This window comes from Biomphalaria glabrata, chromosome 7 (assembly GCF_947242115.1).
Source record: "Biomphalaria glabrata chromosome 7, xgBioGlab47.1, whole genome shotgun sequence".
NCBI classification, from domain to species: domain Eukaryota; kingdom Metazoa; phylum Mollusca; class Gastropoda; family Planorbidae; genus Biomphalaria; species Biomphalaria glabrata.
The window spans coordinates 29,432,387-29,456,844 of NC_074717.1; the positions used below are offsets into that span (position 1 = coordinate 29,432,387).

The following is a 24,458-nucleotide window of genomic DNA, read 5'->3' on the forward strand; positions in this document are numbered from 1 at the left end:
TTGATTCATCATGACCTAAGATTACCATGTAGTATGTTTAGGGTTGTCATCGGAAGAATCATCCTGAAGAGTAAACAAATTAAAAATATAAAGTCACAGGTAATAGTTATTATCAGAGTAAGGGCCTATCATTGCAATCCCCAAAAGATTAAACTTTTTTTCTTCCATTTTATGTTGTTTAACTACATTGCTTTTAATTCACAATCAAACTCTTCCATAACGTTTAACATATATATATATTTCAATGAATTAATTATAATTTTTTTCCAATCTCAAAGAAAAAACGAAACAAAATGTAGACATTTGAACTAAAAGATGATAACTAAATGTACTTCACTGAGCATCCAAAATGTTCCTACAAATACAGATTTGACAAAATCACATAATGTTAACTCTGTTGACTTTTTTTTTTTTTTTTTTTTTTTTTTAACCTTGCAAACATTTTAAATTGTTTGTATTTTGAATGAATAAAAGGAATATTTTATGAAACAAATCTTTTGTCGTGATTAAACCAAACTATTTAACTCTTTCTCTCCGTAATTATTTTAATTTAATGAGTTCAAATCACTGTTAGTATCATACATTAGGGAGAAAGAGTTAAGAAATTGAAGAATACAATTTTTAGTTCTACAATATATATATATACTGGTATAACTACTAATCTCGTGTGGAGTTTTTGATCTCCCATCGAGCGCCTCCCCAGGTGGCGGATAGGGGAATGCCCTCCAGATATGGTGGGTACCGGGGAAATAAAATACCCGGGGTGGACCAAAATCAAACCTGCTGCCTTGCAGGAAGTGGAGGGATCCACAAAGGCTAGGGCACCTTACCCGAAAATAAAGGCAGCTATCCAGAGAGCTGAAAGGGGCAGCCCCCCAGATGGTTATGCACAGGGCTAACAACTCTGTCATATAAAAAATACTGTTACGAAAGCTCATACACACAAGAAAACCCGGACAGATCTCAACGGAAAACGTCCTAGGCCTGGAAAAGGACATGATTTTTGTTTTGCGACATGGAACGTGCTAAGCCTTTATAGAGCAGGTGCGCTAGCCCAACTTACTGAAATGTTAAAGAAATATAGGATACCCCTTGCAGCCCTACAGGAAATCAGGTGGAAAGACTCGGACATTCTCAGAACCAAGGAGTATACTATATTTTATAGTGGTGGAAGCACTAACAACTTAGGTACAGGTTTTGCTGTTAAAAAGGAAATGGTAGGTAATGTCATTGGATTTAAACCTGTAAGTGATAGACTCTGCTCACTATGTTTGAAAGGAAAATTCTTCAACATATCATTTATCAATGTTCATGCCCCTACTGAAGATGCAGATGATAACACAAAAGAAGCCTTCTATGATGGACTGGAAAGAATTTATGATGAAGCGCCAAAGCATGACATCAAAATAGTCCTAGGAGATTTCAATGCAAAAATTGGAAAGGAACCAGCATTCAGACCAATAATTGGCAAAGAAAGTTTACATGAAGAGACCAACAATAATGGCATAAGATTAGTGGATTTTGCATCAGGAAAAGGAATGTCTATCAGCAGCACAAAATTCCAACATAAGAATATTCACAAGGTAACCTGGATCTCACCTGATGGCAACACCCAGAATCAAATAGATCATATACTCATAGATAAGAGACATGGATCAGACATACTAGATGTAAGAAGTTTCAGAGGAGCTAATGCTGACTCAGACCACCTACTAGTAAAAGCTAAATTTAGACAAAGAATAAGTACCATACACAATTACCAAAGAAAGAGAGCACAGCAATATGATAGTCAAAAACTCACAAAGGATCCACTTGTTGCAGAAACTTATAGAATGGCACTCCAAACACAACTGACAACATTAGAAAAGGACTGCGAAAATAACATAAATGAGCATTGGGAAATAATAAAGCATGCTATCAAAAGAACAGCAGAAGAGGTAGTTGGATTTAAACAAAAGAACGAGAAAATAGGGTGGTATGATGATGAATGCAGACAAACTATAGAAGAGAAGAACAATGCCCGAATGATAATGCTACAGAGAGAAACCAGGAACACTAGACAGCAATACAATGAAGCAAGAAGAAGGGCCACAAAAGTTGTAAGAAAGAAAAAACGGGAATGGGAAAAGTCCAAGATCACTAAAATTGAGGAACTAGCAAAGGAGGGAGACATGAGAGGAATGTATATGAAAATTAAAGATGAAAAGAACGGATTTCAAGCTAGATCACACATGTGTGAGAACAAAGATGGTCAGCTTATTACAGAAAACAGCAGGGTCATTGAGAGATGGGCTGAATACTTTGAGGAGATCCTAAATACCACTGAAGATGGAGACAATGGAGAATATGAACTGCCGCATGGGGGACCTGAGATGAACTCCTATTGAAAAAATCAGAGCAGGAAGGAGCATGGGGGACCAGATCCCTTAGTGAACCCTCCAACACTCATTGAAACATCAGAAATAATTAGGACCATGAAGAATCACAAAGCACCAGGAGAGGACCAAATCACAGCAGAACTAATTAAATATGGAGGGAAAGACTTACATTCCCAAATACACAGACTAATATCAAGAATTTGGGAAGAAGAAGTAATACCAACAGAATGGGAAACTGCTCTTATAACCCCAATACACAAAAAAGGATCCAAGTTAAAGTGCTGTAATTACAGAGGAATCTCTCTACTAAATGTGACTTATAAGATACTGTCTAGGCTTATAACTAAGAGACTTGGAAAATATTCAGAAGAAATCTTAGGTGACTACCAATGTGGTTTCAGACCCAACAAATCCACAACCGACCACATCTTCACACTAAGATGTATACTAGAAAAATGCCATGAATACAACATACCAATCCACCAACTCTTTATAGACTATAAAATGGCTTATGACAGTATCAGAAGGAAATACCTATATGACACACTACAGGATTTTGGAATACCCAATAAGCTGACAAGACTTATACATATGACATTAAACAACTCAAAAAGCAAAGTCATAATACAAGGAGAACACTCACAGGAATTTAGGATTAAACGAGGATTAAGACAAGGAGACGCACTTTCCTGCATGCTTTTCAACTTAACACTGGAGAGAGTTATAAGAAATATACACATAAACACAAGGGGAACTATTACTAACTACTTCAGGAGAGAAAACATGGGTCCACAACCAACAGGGACGATATACAGCCAACCTCTACAATACCTTGCTTATGCCGATGACATTGCCTTATTGGGTAAAGAAACCTCTGACATCGCTAGAGCCTTCATACAACTAGAAGAAGCATCTCGACCAGCAGGACTTGAGGTCAATGACAGTAAAACCAAGTACATCACAATGACAAGAGACAATCAAACAGAGGGACAAAATATCAAAATCAAAGACCACGAATTTGAAAACGTCCAAACTTTCAAATATCTAGGAAGTACTATTAATTTAAAAAATGACCTACTAACAGAAATAAAGGAAAGAATAGCAGCAGGCAACAGGGCATTTTATAGCACCCACCATCTACTTAAGAGCAAAATGATTTCAAGTAAAACCAAGAAAATAATATACAAAACTATAATAAGACCAGCAGCAATGTATGGAAGTGAGACTTGGACACTGACAAAGACATCTGAAAATTTACTTAACACTTGGGAAAGAAAAATCCTTAGGAAAATCTATGGTGCCATACAGGATGAAACAGGGTGGAGGACACGCACTAACCATGAGTTATATCAATTATATGAAGACCCACCAATAGTGAACGAAATAAAAAAGAACAGACTACGTTGGGCAGGTCACCTTGAAAGAATGTCAGACAACAGAGGGGCGAAAATCGTATACAGGCAAAAACCAAAAGGCAGGCGACTCAAAGGCAGACCCCGAATGCGATGGATAGATGACGTGGAAGCAGATCTGAAGCAGCTTGGGGTTAGGGCATGGAGACGAAAGGCCCAGGAGAGATCTGAATGGAAGGATGTGTTAAAGCAGGCCAGAGCCCTCCATGGGCTGTAGCGCCACTGGGATGGATGGATGGATGGATAACTACTAATAGTAGGCTTATATTAAATTAAAATTTTGCTATAATTGTAAAAAAAAAAAGAGTAACATTTCAATCACCTAGTTTTGTTTTGCTTTACTAAGAGAACAAAATGTTGAGATTTAAACACAATAGGAAAAAGAACATAATAAATAAATGTACACTGCTGCCAACTACGAGAAAAATGTTACAAAAGTACAAGCTTTAAAATCTTTTCAAAGTAATCATTTCAATTCAAATTGTCAATAAAATGAATATAAATATTACTCCCTTTCCAAAGCAAATTAAATGCACACAAAACTAACATTTCTCAAAAACACACTGACTAGATTAGCATTAACATTAAAATTTAGATAAGAATCCAGATAAAAAAAAAAAAAAAAGTGTTTTTAAATGTCCTGTTGAAGGTTCCAACTTTAGAAACAAAATTATTATTTTTTTGTACCATGCTGCTAGAAAATGCTTTGTTCAATTACTTTATGCACATTTGGAGTGGAGGGTGGAGTCTATTGGATAAGGAGTCCATGATGCCTTAAGGTGCTCATCAAACAGAACTCAGCTCAAGTAGAAGCTCTAATTACAAATTTCTTGTCTCTTCAAGAGTAGAACCTGATTTCCTTATGTAGCCAAGCCATTTATGGCACTGAACTGAGAAACACACTTAACTATATGTGCTTGGCATATGGTCAAAATATACACAACATGTTAACAATGCTTCATTAAGAACTCAATTAGTACTGACATCAGTTAAAGTTTCAAGAAATCAACTTTCAATTCATACAAACTACATAAACATTGAACTACTGTGTGACTAATGCAATGACATCAAGATTAAAAAACAAATAAAAGATCTGAATATCAACATAATATAGCTTCTTAACCTCAGCCTCCATCAGAAGAGGTTTTCCCTATCTGCTATAGGCTTGGAAGACTATCACTTTGAACACAAGGAGAACAGAGAGACAAATAGAGTCACGTGTTAAAATTAAAAATGCCCAAACCAAAACTTTCATTAAAAATTAGAAATATGTAAAATATATATTTCACTATTCTTAATAAAACAATTCAGCCAGTTGGATATATCCACAGTTTATTATAACTGTATATAAAATAGACTTCTCTGCACCAACCCATCAATGAAAACACTTTGTGCATTAACATTTGCTTCTTATTAAAACTTATTGGTTAAATTAAAATAAGGATTGCTTTTACATGAGAGCACTACTCATCAGTCCAACAAAAACACACTAGTTTCAACTTCTGACACCAAGCAGACTAAGATTCCTGTAGAAATGAACAAGTTCTAGCAATGCTTACACCTCATGAGATCTTACTTTGTGATGAAATGTTTGATTCATTTTTCCACAACAACAGAATGATAAAGCCACATGGCAGAAAGTGAACAACTTCTCTAACTAACATTAAAATGCAACAATCACAAGAAACTTAAGTTGACTGTTCTTGATAAAATGTCACAATATATTTCACTAAGTTACAGAATAGAAAAGAATGTCCTATGTCCTCTCATGTTAAAACCTAGACATTCAAGCTATAACAATGACCCATCTGGTCATTTAAAAAAAAATCACTTGAACATATAATTTGAATCGACTAGTTGTGTTTCATATCTAAATTTCTTCAAGTTAAAGTTACATCAATATGGAGTTTAAAACTTATGTTTATCTAGGTACTGCATTCATCAATGTCAGTGTCAAATACTAATTGTTGGATATAAAGTAAAAATGTCAGTGTCAATAAAATGAGTCACTCTACATTCATCTCCTCACATAATGCTGTTTCTGGATCGCTGTACAAGAGAGAACGAGCCTTCTCCATAAATGCCTCAAGACGCTGGATGGAGGGTGTTATAAAACATGCACGCCATTCTTCTTCCACACCATCTACAAACACATGCCGAAATGTTGCTTGTATTTTTTTATCCAGGGAGTGATAGGAGTCCAGGATGCTGTAATCATTATAAAATGAATACATAGTTAATGATAAGCATTTAGGGGAAAGTGTAAAATTTGTTCCTATAATACAGCCATTTATGAAGTAAAATCCTATGCTATTCATTTTTATCAGTAAATAAATATATATTTTTAGATGAACTGTTACAAATAATATTTGCTCAATGAAATAACATTTGTTTTGCTGTTTTTTAAATTAAAGCCCCTTAAATCTATTCATGTAGCTTAAGATATAAAACTTGCTTGTTGCTCCAATTAGTTTTTAATGTTTTTTCACTAAGTCAAAAATTACCTAATGGCTCGACCTAATAGTGGTTCTACATGAACAGGGTTGATAAACTTCCTTTGGACATTGTATTCATGCATCCAGGCAGTCATTCTGAAATTTAAAACCATTTACTAATAAGCATTGTGCTACTATTGAATAGAACAAGGTACTATTTTTAGCCAGGATACACAGCTCTAGAATTTAAAAAACAATGTAAGCTTAGAATTAGTTTCAGTTATATATTTTTAAAGTTTTCTTGCTGCAATAACATGAGCTTGACACACAATCATCAAATTGATTCACATCTTTCTAAACACTATTCTATAAACTGAATGAAAATTTTTAAAAAGCTAACAATAAATATTTAAAAAAAGAACAAACCAAAAGTCATACCCATCTAAAGCAAAAAGTTCATTATAAGCAGCTTCCGTGTGAACATACTCAATTGTCAGTTGGTAGATTTCTGAGCCAGGAAACTCACATATAGGGATCTCTGGGCTGTAATCAAGAATACATTGTCATCAAATCTTATTTTCAAATAATTTTCTTTGCAAAAAATCTTTTACTTTCAGTTATGAATATTTATTTGTTATAACAATAATATATTTTAAGGTCAACAAAGTCAAGTCAATAACTTGAGAGTACTATAGTAAACTCTCTCAGGTGGAACTGTAGTAATAAAGGCAATATTTTTGATTCTGAAGATTAAGGATAAGTGAAGTGTTTCACATAACTATACAAACCCAGTAGCAACCTGTAGTAATATTCCTACTTAAAAGGGCTTAGTTCTTTGAGTAACGCAGCTGGAATGCCAATGTCTTAGTAGAGTGTCTAATTAACAAGCAGAACTAGATTAACACAGATAAAAAGTTATAAATGGCAGAAGAACAGCCTAATCATGTGGTTGGAATGGGATAAGATCAGCAGGTGGTTGTGAGAGATTTCACACAGCTTGGAAATGTAGGGAGATAACTGCTATGACAAATATGAAGTTCTATGACTCTAAGACCACGGAACATGAAGCTCAAAAACAAAACATTATCAGAAAATGCTGTATAGCTAAACTTAATGAGATGATGCTCTATAACTTAAAAAACCTAAGCTCTATAACTAAAAAACCTAAGCACATGAAGCTCATAAGCTAGACAAAGCAATTCATATTAGAGAGAAATCATTAAAAACTTAAATCATTAAAAACTTGGCCTTCCAGGTACACTTAGAAAAAAAAAACAGGTTGAAGTCTATAACTAAAGTCCCTGTTAGCACAATACTTAAAAAAAAACATGAACATTTGACAAACCTGATAAATGGATTAAATGGAATTGGTGTCAGAAATTTTAACTCTTTGGCAACCTGACCTAAATCATTGGGTCCCAGTGTACCTGGAAATTAAAAAAAAAATGTTGAACATTTGTAAACATTACTGGACTGGTACAATTATTAGATTATAATAACAAATAAGTAACTGCCTAAACTTTACAACAGACTTATATTCCAGAAATATTGACTTTTTTTTTGTTTACAAACTCAATAGAATGATAACTACTTAATAGTTATCCTATTGATACAAACTAATAAATCAGCCAAGAACAAATTATGTTTCAAATCTTATCATAATCACATATCTAATAAAATAGACCAAGCCCTAAATTAAATATTGATCACAACAAACAAAAAACAAGTGAATAAATGTGGAGAAGTACTGTAAACACTCTATGCTTCATGTACATTTTCATGAGAAGAAGAGGCACAATGTTACAGGATCAAAAAATTAATTAGCAAAATATTAGTGGTAATTCAAGAAATACCAAATTCAGACAGACACTAAGGAATTTACATATTTTTGTACATTCATTGAATGTCTTTAAAAAATAAAATGAGGCTAAAATATTAATCAGCAATGTAAAACCAGCAGCACTTTAAAGGGAAAAGCTTTAAAACAAACTGTAGATGTTAGCCTTTTTGCTTGAACATTTGTGTAGGTGGTAGAAAAATAAAAATGTTTTATGGAGTAGTCTACTACTACCACCCAGTGACTCATTGAGTGGTCAGAGTTTTGCATCTTTATGTGTCAGCTAGCATCATTTCTCCTTAGGATGCAGAGGTCACACACTTTGAAGGTTAAAAAAGTGTCTTCTGGTGTAAAACATGAGATAATTTGATTTGCCTCATTTGATTAGTCACTGGCTTTTTCACTTGTTTTTTTTTAAATTTGTATTATCAACATTGCATCATAGAATGTTTTAAAAATAGTACTGTATGTTTCTACCTAAATTTTAGTATAAAATATTTTTATTATTAACATTTGTATGACAAAATGTGTACCTTTTATTGCATGATATACAGTAACTCTATTATAAAATAGCATTTTAAACATCTTTTTGCATTTTAAAGCATTAAATAACATAATTAGTTATGTACATTATTTTTTATTTTAAAAGAATACATAACATAACTAGTGATGTTCATTATTTTAAATTTTAAAACAATACATAACGTAACTAGTTATGTTCATTTTTTTTAATTTTAAAACAATACATTATTAGTTATTCTCTACATGTATATATTTAAATTTAAACCACACCCACATGTAGCTTATCCTTTGTAGATTCTTTAAATGAGTTTAATCAGGAATAAGCTTTAAAAAAATATCAATGTAAATTATATGTGAGATGTAAGAGTACAAACCTTGTTGAATAGCTTTAAGACATATAGCTAAAGAAGGTAGGCCTTGAGGTAGTAACTCACACAGGATAGCATAGTGATCATACCTGAAAAGGTCATAATTATAAACTTAATCAGTAATGTTTTGCAGTTGAATATTTCTTTTTTTTTTTTTTATTTCCTTCAATTTTTCTATTATTGTTTTTGAGAAATTAATTTTAAAACATTTTTTTGAGCCTGTTAAGAAAAAAAGTTACATTAACTAGCAAACTATTTTAATGTAAATTTTAAATTAAAAAAAAATGTACCCTAGTTTTCTAACAGTACAAATAAGTGCACAAATACCAAAACTACTTGGGGATGGAAGTTCTAATACAATGACTCAGCCCAGTGTTCACATCTCTTTTAAGAGAAAAAATATTTTTCCTCATTAACTCAATCAAAACAACCAAGTCATGTGGTAAGTATTTTGGACTGTCCTCATGATGTTACCCTAAGTAATGCTTAATGCCATCAGCTGCTGTCCTGCAGGAGGTTCGGACTAGGATGTAATAATTATCATTCATGATGGAATATGCAAAATTTAGAAAGCAAATCAAAATTTCATTGCATATTTATGAATAACCAACACCTCTAAATGGGAAACCTTAGCATTAAGATCAAAACTCTTGGTGAGTTTGTAGAGTTCTTACCCACTAAGCAAAAAATAATACAAAAACAGCCAATAGCAAGGAAAAGACAAACTCAAATGCATACCAAACTAGAACTTATCTAACCTGCTCATTTATTTATGGTGAAGAGTGATCTCCACACCTATAACCATTTGCACAGAAAATATGATAATACTGAGTTGGACCACAGAGTATGAGCTTTCTTTCACTTGGATATTTTATTTGGTACTACAAGTGATTAATGTGCAAACAAAGCTATAAAGATCCACTGGCCTTAATCATTCAATAGATAGAGCAATACTCAATTAGGAAGATGTTGAGATTTACATTTCAACAATTATTTCAATGTAGACTTTAATAAAGATTTTATTTGATTTATAGAAAATTAAATTTTAAAAAAATTCAGCAAGATAAAAGGATAGAAACGATGCAAAATTGTTTTATTCAATGACTTATTTAAACAAGTATTTTTTACATGTTCCATTTGTAGATGAAATGGCTTGTATGGGGAAATCCACAAATCTAGTTCTATTGTCCTCTAAATGTCAAGATTAATACACAGAAATGCATGTCAACATCTACTAACAACAGACAAGAAATGATAACAAAATCAAGAAATTATAAATATTTATATTTTCATGGTTGTTTAGTTTTTAAAGTTTTTAGCCTTTGTTGCTGGGTCTTTAGCAATGTAGTTTACTTTGCAGACTAAATATATCTTACAAATATATAGATCTTTTTTTTTCAAATATTTTTTAAAACAATTACGTTTTATTAAAAAACATTCAGGATTTTTAAAGTTAGTGTTCTAAGCTTTACTGAGCAACATATTCATCTAAAAACAGTGTATTTTACCTCTGCCAGCCAGTTACAGCTATTCCTTTGATATTTTTAAACTTTCTTTTGACCAACTGGACTGTGTCCAGCCAGCTGTTGTTATTGTCCAAATGGTAAAGAATATTGGTTATCACAGACTTGGGTCCAGTAGCCCCTTTAAATGCACTGGCTATCCATATATTGGGGAACACTGCACTTAAATTATCCCATAAAGCTATAAAGAAAACAGTTGACATTTATTATTTCACAAAAAAAAACAAAAAAACTTAAGTTATGCAATAAGTTTCTTAGGGTCCTTATTTATAAAAATCTAAATGTTATGTATATTTATATATAATTGTAATAGTAATAATATGTTCCAGTGATAAGGACTAAAGAAATCCAATATAATAAAAATGTGAATGAGTTTGATGAAAATTTTTTGTTTATTTAACCAACATATTAGATTACTCTTAGTTTATATGTAACAAAGATTTACTGCTACAGGGGTAAACGATAGAAAACAAACTTATTTACATGTCAGGCACCCTCCAACCTAATGGGATCAACAACCAGCACACTTTTATTTAATGGGCACTAACACTACGGTACCCCCTTCTCCCATTCATCTCTGCCCCCTTCCGTTTTCCCGCGCTTTTACACCAGCATTTCTTTTCTGCCTCGATAGAGAACAACATCAGACAGATAAGTTAACTTAAGACTATTTTGTGTTAATTGTTTGTTATTTTTTGTTTGTTTTGTAGCTGATGAAGGCCTTGTGGCCCAAACGTCCTTTGTTTTACTTGGTCCGGCAGGGTTACATATGTGCATGTTTTTCGTATAGTTTATATGTAGCACTTTTTAATAATGTAAGCATACATATAGCTTAAAAAAGACTGACTTTTGTACATTTCATTTAAAAACAAACTTACAAGCTGGCAATATGAACTTAGGCAAATAGTGCCACACCATGGGTTCAACTAAATCACCGAGTCCACAGTCTGGAACAAACAAAAGAAATATATAAGTATGAGATTTATCTCTAAAAAAACCCTGCTAATTAAAATATGTCCTGCTCTACGTATTACAATAAAACAACAAATAATATTAAGTTATTAAGATTGGTTTTTACTTTTACAATGTATCAGATTTAAACTCCCCAAGACATTATTATAGTCATTTATTTGAAACTGAATTGGCAACTCAAGCTGAGTTCATCAGTCTTTCAAAACTTAAAGAGTAATGTATGATGAACAAACTGCCAAATAAGCTTAACTGTCCCCAGTTTTTGTTGAGGAGAGGAAGATTAGTTGATTAGTTTGTGTAAATAAAATTGACATCTACACAAGAAAAACAACAACCCAAGGCTGTCTAATCTTCTTAAATTTACACAGTGGAACTTATGGCATAGGAAAGAGAGGCAGATGAAAAGATGGACTGTTCATTTTATGCTTTAGTCGACCAGCCTATGCACAATGGCTAGAAGACAAACGATATTGTCTCAAGAGAGGCGAGTTTTCCCACAGGGTTAAAAGTTCTACTAGTAGCAGAACAATTTAAACTGGATCTAATATTAATAAATAAGTTTGATTTTTGTCCACCTAACTTAGGAACAAAAATCCAAATATAAATAATTTAAACTATAAACCTGTAGTAAAAGTAATATATATATTGTTACCAATCTCACTATCCAGGCTCTCTGCAAACTGCACCATAGACCACCAACTTAAAGAACTTGACAACTCAGGGCTCCAAAGTAATGTAACACTTTAATAGTTGATAAATAACAGCCAATACTGTACAATTGGCAACATGTACACTGTACAAATATCTCTCTGATAACACTGTTCCGCCGTATCGACTCTTGCACTGGCCTCTCCGTCTCGTTCCGGGCTTGCACTGGGTTCAACAGTTCCGGACTGACTTCACACACTAGGCTCGTTGTGTCGGACTCGATCGCAGACCAAGATCAAGACGCCGTTCGTCTCAACTGTACTTGATAGTACTCTGCACTGAACCGTCGTAATGCTCCGTACAGAACCACACCACTGAACTGTGCTATAGTCAACCGTATTTTGAACTCTTGTCGTGAACCTCCTTTCTGAACCGTCTTGACTGCGTCACCCCCGCTCTTATATAGGGTCCCTACTGGCCTTCTCGAACCGGACAGAACGCCACTCGACGTTTCTAGGTGGTCAGATGACTACAACTCTTGTGACGCTCCTGAGCTCTGTTCACGACAGCGATCCTTCCCGAACTGTCCTGTTGACACTCAACTCGGCTGACCGTCGTAGCTCGTCACCATTGACCGCTCCTCTAGCGCTGGCATGGGGCGATTTGAGTCGGCTGACTACACACACACCACTACCCCTCTCTGTCCCACCACCAAGTTTATAACAATATATATAAAGTCAACATACTTAAAATAATGGACATCTCAGAGTAACGCAACATGTCATCCCATATTATTACAGTAATGCTGTCATAATGAGCCTTGATGTGTTTGGCCACATTTCTCACATGCCCAAAAAACAGCTGATCTTTAGTCAGAGATTCTTTAATCATTCTTTGAGTACAGGCCTCACACAGCCCAAGATGATAAACCTGAAAGGTATATTTTTATCTTATACAAAGTAATATCATTATTAACAGACCAAATCTCAAAACTTAATAGCATTTCAACTGTTATAACAAGAGCAGTAAAAACAGCTATACAATTCTCTTGTATTTTTCTTTAGTGCTCATTATTTGAGAAAATATTGTTTCATGAAATCAGCAGCTGAAGTTTTAAAAATGTACAAGCAAAAAACAAGTTACTTTATAATGCTTGAGAAAAAAATTGGTTCAAGATGTGTAAATAGTGTAACTAACACTATCAATGACAATAAAGAAATGCTCTACAGAAAAAATACATTTTGAACAAATGAGGCTAAATTTAAAAGTAGCTATAGGATAAAACATTTAGAACTAATAAAGTACTCTACCTCATCACAGCCAATATGAAAATGTTTTACTTGTGGGTGCAATTTGATGACTTGATCTATCATTTTACACACGATTGTCACAGAATCTAAAATACAAACAAATTTTCTTAATTATCTGGCAAAGGCATATTTATTAAGCAAACTTCTTTTTTAAATACATTCATTTCAAAGTATTTAAGTGTTCACTTTATATAAAGGAGAGTAGCATTTTTGTACATGTAATATTATGGTATCTATTGTGAGAATATATTTGTACAATTTCAACCCTTAATTTGTAGACTAATTCATATTTATGTTTTGTCATGTACAGTTTTTTTTTCTTTCTTTCTTCATTCAATTGATACATTTTTTTTCAGCTTAATTGATAGAATTGATTAGTTACAAATATAATCAAAGATTTAAATTAAATAAATTTCAATATTTACCATGATGGGATGGACAAAGGGCCATTGGATATTTTTTTATTTCCCGCAAAGCGGCAAATTGTTGATGCTTCAAAACAAACTGAAAAGAAAAAAGAAAATGTGACAGAAATGAATTTTATTGCTAAGAATCCCAGTAAATGTTGAATTTGTAATTATCATACAAATGTATTATCTGGATGCTAACAACTAGATATTTTAAACAGGGAAATAAGAGATATTTAATGGCTCTACCTCCAAATGACCGAATGTTTGAACCAGTGGAATCACTTCCAAATTATTATCTTCAGCTAATTTCAAAATATCTTTTATATTATCCTCACTAGGAATAAACAAAAAATGAAAAAAGTTTATTTCAATTCACATTTCTTTTGATCATAGTAAATATTATAAATAAAACTGAGTTCAGTTAATGCAGTAGTAACTACTTAAAAACATATTATAAATTAAGTGAACACATTTTCAAGAAGTTTCACCAATAAATTATAGAATGTCTTCAAATGGGAAGATTACAAAAAAGTAATGTATTTTACAAGGCTTAAAAGATCTAACTGTGATCTACATATTTTGTTCTTATAAATCAGACAAAACTTATCTGCTGGGAGATCTATTTAAGTCCTATTTTTAACATTAGTTCCTATCTTTGGCAGTGGCTGTTTCTTTTGAAACCATTTTCTATCTGATGTTCTTCTATATTCAAGTCAAGACAAGCCCACACCTGAGCTAAGTCTTTAAAGTGTTTCTGGATGGGCATCTCTATTACACCATCCTCTTTTAAGCACACAAACAAGATTGTCTTTGGCATATGGTCATCCCATGTATGGGATAGGCACCCCTACCCACCCCAGCTATAGAACATTATTTGTGAATAGTCATATCATTTTATGTTCATATGTAAGATTATTTTATACAGTATTTTATACAGATATTGAAAGCTTACACCTCTAACTTTCAAAATTATAAAATGTACGTAAATGCAATTGTCAAATTCAGTGTCTTTTCTTTACGTATTTGTTTAAAAAAAAGAGTTAACTATTTATACTTTTATCACCACTAATTATATACCTGTAAGCATGAGGGGCTCTTATAGTTTTCAAGTCATCTTGGTATGGAAATGTATCTTCATATTCAATTAAAAGCCCAGTAGCTCCAAAAGTTCTAAATAATGGTAAAACCTGAGAATGTTTTTAGAATCCAAATAAATACATTATAGCAGTGATTATTTCAAGCTGATAAATATTATTAAGATAAACAGCAATGTTTTACAATGTTTTTTGATTCAATCGTGTTAATGGTTTCCTTAAGAGGTTAGTCCTTGGCTGCCAGGTCATGTGTTATGCGCTCTGGACTGTCGTTTGGTGGTCTCAATAGTCCATACCTGCTCCCATTTCCCCATTGTCTTTCAAATCTGAAAGAACGTCCAAAACATGTAATTTGGTAAACAGACATTTTTATTCTCTACAAAACTGTTGGTTCAGGAATTATATTATTTTAGGTGTGTAACTAAAATTTATTGTTCATCAAATAAAAATGGTGTATTCCCCAATAAAAAAATTTATATGACAATTATATTTAGGAGCAATATATAAAATATTTTTTTTTAATACCTTTTCTAAGTAGCTCAGGCATAATGGAGCCCCTTTTAGGTCTAAGTGAACCAATCTGAAAAGAAATAAAATTATTTTAATTTTTTTTTATTTTACAATGAATTTCAAAAGCAATGTCACTGTGATGCTAACACATTGTGAACTAAGAAAATGAGTGAATTATAAGTCATTTGCAGTACCTCATCAGAATATCAAAATTTGGTCAAAGTCCTCTTGATGCAATGATCTCTAACCAGTGTTTTTGTAATCTCTCCTATTACCGTACCTACAATATAGCCTGGTACACACACACGTGGTATGTGAAAGGACTAAAAAACACTAAAACACCAAGATCACATATTTGACTTGTATGTTTTCATATGTTCTTTCAGAAATAAAGTTTATTGCATCCTGTCCCAAACCTCGGATGGCAATGAGCAGGATTTGAGCCTGAGGCCATGCCACGTAACCAGGCAGCCATCCAATCAACAGTTTCAATTCCAAAATAAAATCTGTTCATTTTTTATTCAGTTAGAAACATAAAAAAAATCAAACCAAAGATTAAATAAATCTGTTGGTAGCCAATGGCTAAGTCTGATAATGCAAGAATCAATATTTAAATAATAGAAATGAGGAAATTGAAGACCTGGTTGTACCAGTATTTGAATTTTACCTGCCAACTTCTCAACCAATTTTGTCTCTCTCACTATATATATGAAATGTCTATAATTAAAAAAAAAAAGTGAATGTTTATTTTACTAGTGATAAGATAGTAGCATAAACTACTTTACTACAATGAATCTATTGTTATAAAATAGAATGAATCTTGACTTATCAGAGGGTACCTGAATTCTGATTATGTGTTTAATGTACAGTAATTTCTTCTTTTTTTTTGCCAAGCTCCTGTTTTATCAAATTTAAATGATCACTTTGGATAGACAGCATCTTATTATATAAACGTTTGATGTTCCATCAAAAAAGAATATTACATCTTATGCCTGTTCACATATTAACCTTGTTGAACTTTTAATTAAAGAGTTATCTCTAAAAACATTTGCAGGCTCATTCAGGCAACCCATTTCATCCTCTAATAGCAATAATAAGAAAAAGCACTTATACCAATTTGTCCTAGCATATGGAATAAGAAATGAGCAATTATCTTTATAAAAGTTTTTTGATTAGGTTAAGTTTTTGAATTAGTAAGTTATGGTTTAGCATTTTATGTATTCTCTATAAAAACTCAGTGCTACAAAACGGCGAACATTGAACATAGAAATAATCTAATTGGAGTTGAGTTTAGGCACATAGGCACAATTTAGGCCATGTCGTGCCCATAATCCTTTAAGGATCACTCTCCCTTTTCATAACAAGGGCTAAATTCTATACAGTTAAGTCATTAAAAACAAGGTCTATTCACAGTTAAAATTGTAAAGGTAGTAAAAATTTAATAATTTGGTAAAAAATCTTATGTAAATATTATATGTTCACAATTCAAAAAATCAGATCTTCGTAGACAACCCCACCTCCCGGACAAAGCCCAGTACCTTCCCAGGGTCGACATTGTCAAATAGTGTTTTTAAGGTGTGTGTTCTAAAAAATTTCTCCCTGACATCCTGGTATCTGGGGCAATCAATGAGGATATGTTCCATGGTGAGGCGAGAGTCACAGTACTCCTCTCTCTTCAGCACAAAAGAGTGCGTGATGAAAGTCTGGACATGGTCGTGCTACCACGCCTTGTCAGACCCTTAGATGTGGGCCGCCACCTGACATCCGCCACAATCTGCCTGAGTTTGTTGTGAGTCTCAGCCTCCCATCAGTCCTGCCACTCTCGATAGTTGGCAGAGGCAATACTCTGTCTCAGGTCCGAGCAGGGAATTAGGGTTCCTGACACCGCATGATTTAGGGCTCTCTTTGCTTCTCTGTCTGCAGCTTCGTTTGCCTCAATGCCCACATGGGAGGGGACCCAGATGGAGGTGACATCCCTATGGTCGGCTGTTATTTGGTCCAACAGCTTCAGGCTCTTATGTACCAATGGAATGTTAGTCTTCATCTGCCCCAAAGCTTGCAATGCAGATTTGGAGTCGGAGCATTTTATAAATTTTCTCCTTTCTGATGCTTTGACGGCCATAAGGTGCAAGCGATACTGCATGTAATTCGGCCGTAAAGATGGAGCAGCCATCGGGGAGTCTATGGAAGATTGTTTTGTTCCGAAAGGACCAGGCACACGCGACCTTTCCATCCATTTTGGATCCATCTGTGTAGATAGTGCCACAATCTCCGTAGCTCTCCTGCAGTTCCCTAAAGTGGACTTGTAGTATGCTTGGGTCTGTATTTTCTTTTTTGAAATAAAGGAGGGATAAATTTAATTTGGGTTTATTCATTAGCCTAGGAAGATTCTGTGGAGTTTCTATTTTAGATGGGTGGGGTTAAATTTTAAATGGATTCTCTCATTCGAAGGCCCAACGGCTGTATGACGTTAGGCCTTCGATTGTATAGTTCTACGTGTGTAGGGTTAAATATGGAGTCGAAAGCAGGGTTCGTGGGGTTGGATTTTAGCTTGACTATATACTGCATTGCAAGCTTTTTCATTCTTATGTCCATGGGGAGTTCTCCAGCCTCCACAGGGAGGCTTGGGATAGGTGATTACGAAACGCGCCGAGACAGAGATGCAGGGCAGCATTTTGTATGGGTTCCAGTATTTTTAGATAAAAGACTTCCTTGCTGCTCCATATATTATGGATCCGTAGTCCAACTTGGATCAGATTAGACTCCAATATAGCAGCAGCAAGGCATCCCTGTCAGCTCCCCAGTCCATATGGCTGAGTACTCTGAGTATGTTTAATGATTTTGGGCATTTCTTCTTAAGTTCCTTAATGTGGGGGAGAAAATTAAATTTGGAGTCTAGGGTGAGGCCTAAAAATTTTGTAGTTTTCACAACAGGGATCTTCTTTTTGTGTTCAGGGTCTGGGTGGATTCTTCTTAAATTACAAAAATGCATGCTAACTGTTTTGGAGTCAGAAAATTTAAAACCATTATCGTTTGCCCAATTTTGAATTTTATTTAAACATAACTGTAATTTTCTTTCTAAAGTATTCATGTTTTTCCCATGTGTAAAAATGACAAAGTCATCAACATACAGAGAGCACTCTATGCCAGGGGACAGAGCCTTTATAATACTGTTTATTTTTATGTTGAACAGGGTTACTGAGAGAATGCTGCCCTGGGGTACACCCATTTCCTGGTCATAAGTATCAGAAGAGGAGTTGCCCACTCGAACCTGAAATTTCTGGTCTTTTAGGAATTCCCTCACAAAGCAGGGAAGGTGTCCCTTAAGCTCCAGGTCACGTAGAATGCCATGTTTCCAGGTTGTATCGTAGGCCTTTTCTATGTTGAAAAATACAGCTACTAGATGTTCTCGTCTTAGCAATGCATTTCTGATGAAAGCTTCCAGCCTTACCAAGTGGTCAGTTGTTGTCCACCCCTGTCGAAATCCACACTGGTAGTTGGAGATTACCTTGTTTCTCTCAAGGTACCAGGCCAGCCTATTGTTTATCATTGTTTCCATGGTTTTGCAGATGCAGCTTATAAGTGCTATTGGTCGATTTTTAGCTGGGTCAGACACATCTCTTCCCGGTTTGGGTATCGGTATAACTGTGGCTTTCCTCCAGCTGTTTGGGAAAGCGCCTGTTTGCCACACACAGTTATAGATTTGTAGCAGGGTCGCCAATGAGGGTTCGGGGAGATGCTTGAGGAACTGATAATGGATTTCATGTTCTCCTGGCACTGTGTCATGTGTCAATGAACGTTGAATGGTGTAATACTGGGTTCTTACTTCCTGAAGTACTCTAGACACGTGACAAGACAAACAGTATACGACTGACTCAAGTCCGTTCCGCAGACAACATGAAGTTTATTTTACTATAATAATAATAATATACTGCACTCCTTGTTAGTGCTACAAGTCAAGAAATAATAATCCTATCCGCATAACAGCGGTATCAAAAGTATCAATCAAGTCCGCATCTCAGCGGGTAACAATAAGAACAATTACTACTAGTGACACTGGAGCTTCAACTATAGATATCCATTGAAATACGAATAATACCTTAATATCCAATAAGCACATTATGAAATCAACTCTCAAATATTATTAATCAACAATGACTAGTCCATCGACTTTTATGCTATATGCATATATATATCAGTCCAGGAAGAAACGTCCAACCTTCCTGTACCGGGAGCAAGACCTTACTGACTTGACTTGACTGAACTCAAAGTCAACTTTTCATTCTACTTCCTGTTTTCTACATCAGGAATTCCACGTGTCTTTTAAACTCTTAACATGACGTGAACTTTAGATCATGCAATGTCAACTAAGACTGTGACATCATGTGATTTGTCCAGCAAGTCCTTCAGTTCCTCAAGTGAGAACGGTGTGTTATAATCTTCGTTGTTCTCAGATCTGAAATCAATGGGGTGTCTTTCCTCCCTGATTTTGACTTTTTGGAACTCTGGCATGTAGTGTGCAGTGGATGATTTATCTGCTATTGAGGATGCAAGGCAGTCAGCTATTTCTCTGGGGGACGTGACAGTTCGTCCTTGGTTTTTCAAATGCCCTATTGCATTTCTTTCCCTTTGATTTGTCTTACTGCCTTTCAAACCGCTCTAGCAGAAGTTTTGGCATCCAGACTGCCGACAAATTTCCTCCAGGAATTCCTTTTGGCTGACCATATGGTTTGTCTAGCCTTTGTTCTAGCTATCCTGAATAGCCTTAGGTTTTCTTGGGAAGGATTCTTTATAAATGCACCCAGTCATTTTTTCCTATCGCCAATAGCACTTTTGCAAGCTGTATTAAACCATGGTTTGCTAGGCCATTTTGGATTTGCGGAGGTTAGGGGTACAGCTTTTCTGGCTATACTAAGTAGCTTGCTAGCAAAGGTATCAGCTGGGTTCTGTTCATCAAGGATATTTTCTGTGATATCCTCGGAGCATCTTTTTTGGAATTGTTCCCAATCGGCCTTATTCAGTTTCCACCGCTGAGGTCGTCCCAATGAGGGGAGATTGTTAGTAATGATGATTGGGAAGTGATCACTTCCCCGTAGGTCATTGCTAACTGACCATTTAAAGTCGTCCAGAAGTCCGGGGACGCATACAGTGAGGTCAATGTATGTGAGAGATCCAGTTCCTGGGTGCAAGTAGGTCGGTGATGCATCATTGAGTGTGCATAAATCATGTTGGAGGAAGATATCCTCCAGCATACGACCTCTTGTGTCATAGTGTTATGGGCATTGAAATCCCCAAGGATTATATAAGGCCGAGGGAGTTTTTTCAATAGGTCCTGGTGGTAGATACAGGCTGCAGCAAGTGATAACCTTGTGTAGGGTTATCCTAGCTCCTACGACCTGTAATGTGGTCTGTAGTTCTACCCTCTCATGGGGGACGCTGTCCTTCACAAGGATACAGACTCCACCTGATGCTCTCTCTGCATCCTCAACATTTTTGTTGTAAGCACTGTAGCTTTGGAAACTGATGCTATCTTTCAGAAATGTTTCCTGTAAGCAGACAGCTACAGGAGTCTCAGAGTCCATCAGTAGCTGCATTTCCTCATAATTGGCCTTTAAGCCTCTACAGTTCCACTGTACAATTCTGGAATCCATGGCTTATTCTAAATGACCTACCTGGAGCTATTAGGCCTTGGGAGGCCCCCGGAGGGGTTTCCCTTTATTCCAGTGACCTTATAATTTTTAGTTTAGTCTTGGGTTTGGGAGGAAAGGAGGACACCCCCCCTTTTGGGGGAAGTCTTTCTCTTTGGAGAGGGGAGATCCCTCTGGTTAGAGCGGAGGTTATTTCCTCCTCCCTCATCTCGGGCATCCTCTCCGCTTTAATTATTTCATCAATATGGGGATTCCATGGTAACTTTGATTTATTAGCCTATATAACATTTAATATCATTTATGTATTTTCAGTTTTTAGTCTGAGTAACTGGTTTACCTGGACTATGCATATATATCATGTTTTGTTACACTTGTTATTTTGATGCTTGCAGTGTAGTTGCAGCAAAGACATGAGCCAATCTAATTATTGTACTAGACACTAGATTCTATCACACATTATCACTATCACAGTAACTGTCTCTGTCTGAGGCTCTGACTACTCTGAGTTGATCGTTGAGTGAATGAGTATAGTTGATAGGAGTAGGGTCGGGAAAAAATAACTTGATTTTATTTTTAAACCAAATTTGAAATTGTCAAACTATCTTAGATTATTAGAATAATATTTTATTAATAAGACTTAACTTGACTTTAGAGTCTAAGACAAAAGCTCTTAAGACTGATACACTCTCCATACTCATACTCTAGACCAGGGGTGAGCAATCTTTTTCTATCTAGAGCCGCATTAAAAGATTTTTAGGAATGGGGGGGCTGCATACATATAGGCCTATAATATGTATTTACAACTTAGAAATATACATGTATACTGTATTAAACATTTACATCTTTTTTTACACTACCAATTGAAGAATTACAACAAGATTTAGCAATTTCTGAAACTAATTTTACGAATATTTTTTTAAATTTTGTTGACTTTTTACATCACAACAATTTATCACAACAATTCGGTTGTGCTGTTGTACATTGTCAAGAGCGTGGGTGTGTAAGATGTGAGATTGTGTGTGTGTTTATTTATTTTGTTGGTTGGTGTGTGAATTGTTTTATCACGGGATTTTCAAAGGGGGACAATTGGGTTTCTCGCGGTCAGTCTAGCAGTTGGAGAGCTGACCTGGTCTGAGTAGGGTGCTTGTGTTGTATTTACCAGTTTTATGCCTAGCGTAAGGAGATGTTTATAACTTATATTTCTATTCATTGTTATGTATGAAAACTATTTGTGGGTATAGTATGTATGGCATTGATAGCCTTTTGTTCAATGAATCTAGTCTAAGCGCCCCGTAGTATGTCAGTTGGGCACGTTTTAGTATCTCAGTTATTAATGACTATGCATTCAATTATTATATGTGTACTTGCTGTTGACTGTAAATAAATACTAATTTTATACTCCTTCGTTGAGTGATATTTACGCATGTTAAGGTCTACATGTGAGAATCATACCCTAGATCATCGAGCCATATGTATGTAGTTAGGAACTCAGCACCCCGAGTCCCCTTACATACATAATGTAAAATATTTAATTTTACACTCGTGCTGCACTCGTGCATAATGTTCTGGAAGTGTGGTGGAACTAGCTAACTAGTTGTTATCCTTGTGACTGCTGTCAAATTACAGTCTGTCAGCATCGAGTTAGTTGTACAATTGTTGTTTTTTTTCAAACAAAAAAGGCTTATTCACGATTTATGTGAACCCAAATAATGTAAAAATTTAGCTTCATGTTTTTTTTTAAGTGTAGAAATACAGCATCTAGCACCCATAAAACTCCCGTGGAAGGTCATAATTTGCTTGGAGGTATTTTGTCTGGAGCTGAATTAGCTTTTGCACTAAATGGTGAAGTGAGGATATTGAAAACTGGTTTCAAGATCTTGATGTCTTAAAATTTGCATTGCAAATACAACAAGTCTTGTACTTTTCAACCATTTTACTAGAAACTTTTCAACAAAGGTTTAAACCTGTTTGCTTGCCTGGAGCAATGGAAAAGTTTTGTTTGGAAAGATGTACATACATTTCATGAGCAAGCAACCCATTAAAATGATGCTGAAAAACATGAAGTCTATCTTCCACTACTCATTAGAAATATTAATTACAAAGTCACAGTCGATGTCCCTCAAAGAACATAACAATTTCTTCCTTGAGATCCCTTATTCTTCTCAATACCTTGCCCATGCTAAGCCAGGGGAAACTACTGTGGTACCGAACATCAGAATGTTTTGTTTTCACACCTTCAAGTAGCCTAATTCTCTGAACTGTGTGAGTCCCCTAGCTCTGATAAGTTTGATCGCTGATAATTGGGTCAATAACATGTTTGTCATTCAATGCAGTTTTGTGCAAACTTTCCCATGTACAGTTAATAGTTGGGATATTGCTCTTTAATTTATTTTTTAAAAAAAAATGCTTTACTCATTCAAAGCACGGGCTCCATTAGTGGTTACACTTGCCATCTTGTTCCAAGCCAACTCAACACTTTCAACCCAGTTCTTCATAGCTTTGAATAAATACTGGCTTGAGCTAATGTCTTTGACTAAATCACGGTTGGAAATATTGCAAACAAGCATAATCTTCATTTGTTTTAAACTTTTTTAGGCTCTTCATCATAAGAGATAAGAAGATATTTTAATTTTTTCCCCCTTTATTATATGTTTAATCTGTGGGCACACCTGTAGATGTTCGCGGACTGCATAAAACACTCTGGCGGGCCGCATGTGGCCCGCGGGCGTAATTTGCCCACCCCTACTCTAGACCCAAAGCTTAGCCTAGAGGCTAATGAGCCTAGCCCTAGTGCCCCTTGCCTAGCCTAATCACCCTAATTCCTAATGTAAATGAACTAAATGTTACAACCTAGATTGTAAAGTGTCCTGGTCAGCCATTTAGAATCAATTTTGTACACTTGAAAAGTAAGCGACTTCAAGATTTCGTAGCAGTCATATAAAGATCTAGATCTATATATAATATAGATCTAATATAGATCTAGAAGACTCTAATGATAGCCAATTAGAATCTAGACTAGTCTAGATATCGAGATATATCTAATCTAGCATCTCTTCTTTCCCTTTAGTCGCAACTGGAGATCACTCTTTAGAAAAGTTTTAAGAAAAATTCGCCGTTTTTTTTTTTTAACAAATAATAATAATAATATTTAGATCTAGACTATAGACCCTAGGACTCGTAAGACTTTGTTAGTACAAAAAGAGAACTTACAAAAAATCATTTGAAAGATCTAGATATAAAATCACAGTATATTTTTAAAAAAATTGTTTTAAGTTAAACATTAATTTTAAACATTAATTTTCTTTTTCAATTACTTAGTGGTCATAGTCTGTCTGCCTAGCCCTGACACACACAGTGTTCAGTCTAAGACGTCTAAGTCTAAGTCTTAGTT

General features: G+C 34.9%; 1 protein-coding gene across 3 annotated transcripts; it reads right to left on the bottom strand.

The window, feature by feature from the left end:
• Positions 1 to 19: 19 nt before the first annotated feature.
• On the bottom strand, positions 20 to 24,143 carry LOC106068292 (hexosaminidase D-like). Of its 3 annotated transcripts, none has more exons than XM_056035277.1 (15): positions 23,918 to 24,143; positions 15,435 to 15,489; positions 14,893 to 15,002; positions 14,062 to 14,149; positions 13,831 to 13,909; positions 13,406 to 13,491; positions 12,842 to 13,025; positions 11,354 to 11,422; positions 10,461 to 10,656; positions 8,959 to 9,041; positions 7,571 to 7,652; positions 6,664 to 6,768; positions 6,295 to 6,381; positions 2,419 to 5,998; positions 20 to 2,367 (listed from the first exon to the last, which is right to left on the bottom strand). In XM_056035277.1, exons 1-14 carry the CDS (start codon positions 23,944 to 23,946, stop codon positions 5,797 to 5,799), a joined length of 1,455 nt encoding a protein of 484 aa, XP_055891252.1. In that variant the 5' UTR covers positions 23,947 to 24,143; the 3' UTR covers positions 20 to 2,367; positions 2,419 to 5,796. The 3 variants fall into 3 exon arrangements, with proteins under 3 accessions (XP_055891252.1, XP_055891250.1, XP_055891249.1); XM_056035275.1 differs by lacking the exon at positions 23,918 to 24,143 and adding an exon at positions 23,480 to 23,802 and having other exon boundaries at positions 20 to 63; positions 5,820 to 5,998; XM_056035274.1 differs by lacking the exon at positions 23,918 to 24,143 and adding an exon at positions 23,480 to 23,801.
• Positions 24,144 to 24,458: the final 315 nt, after the last annotated feature.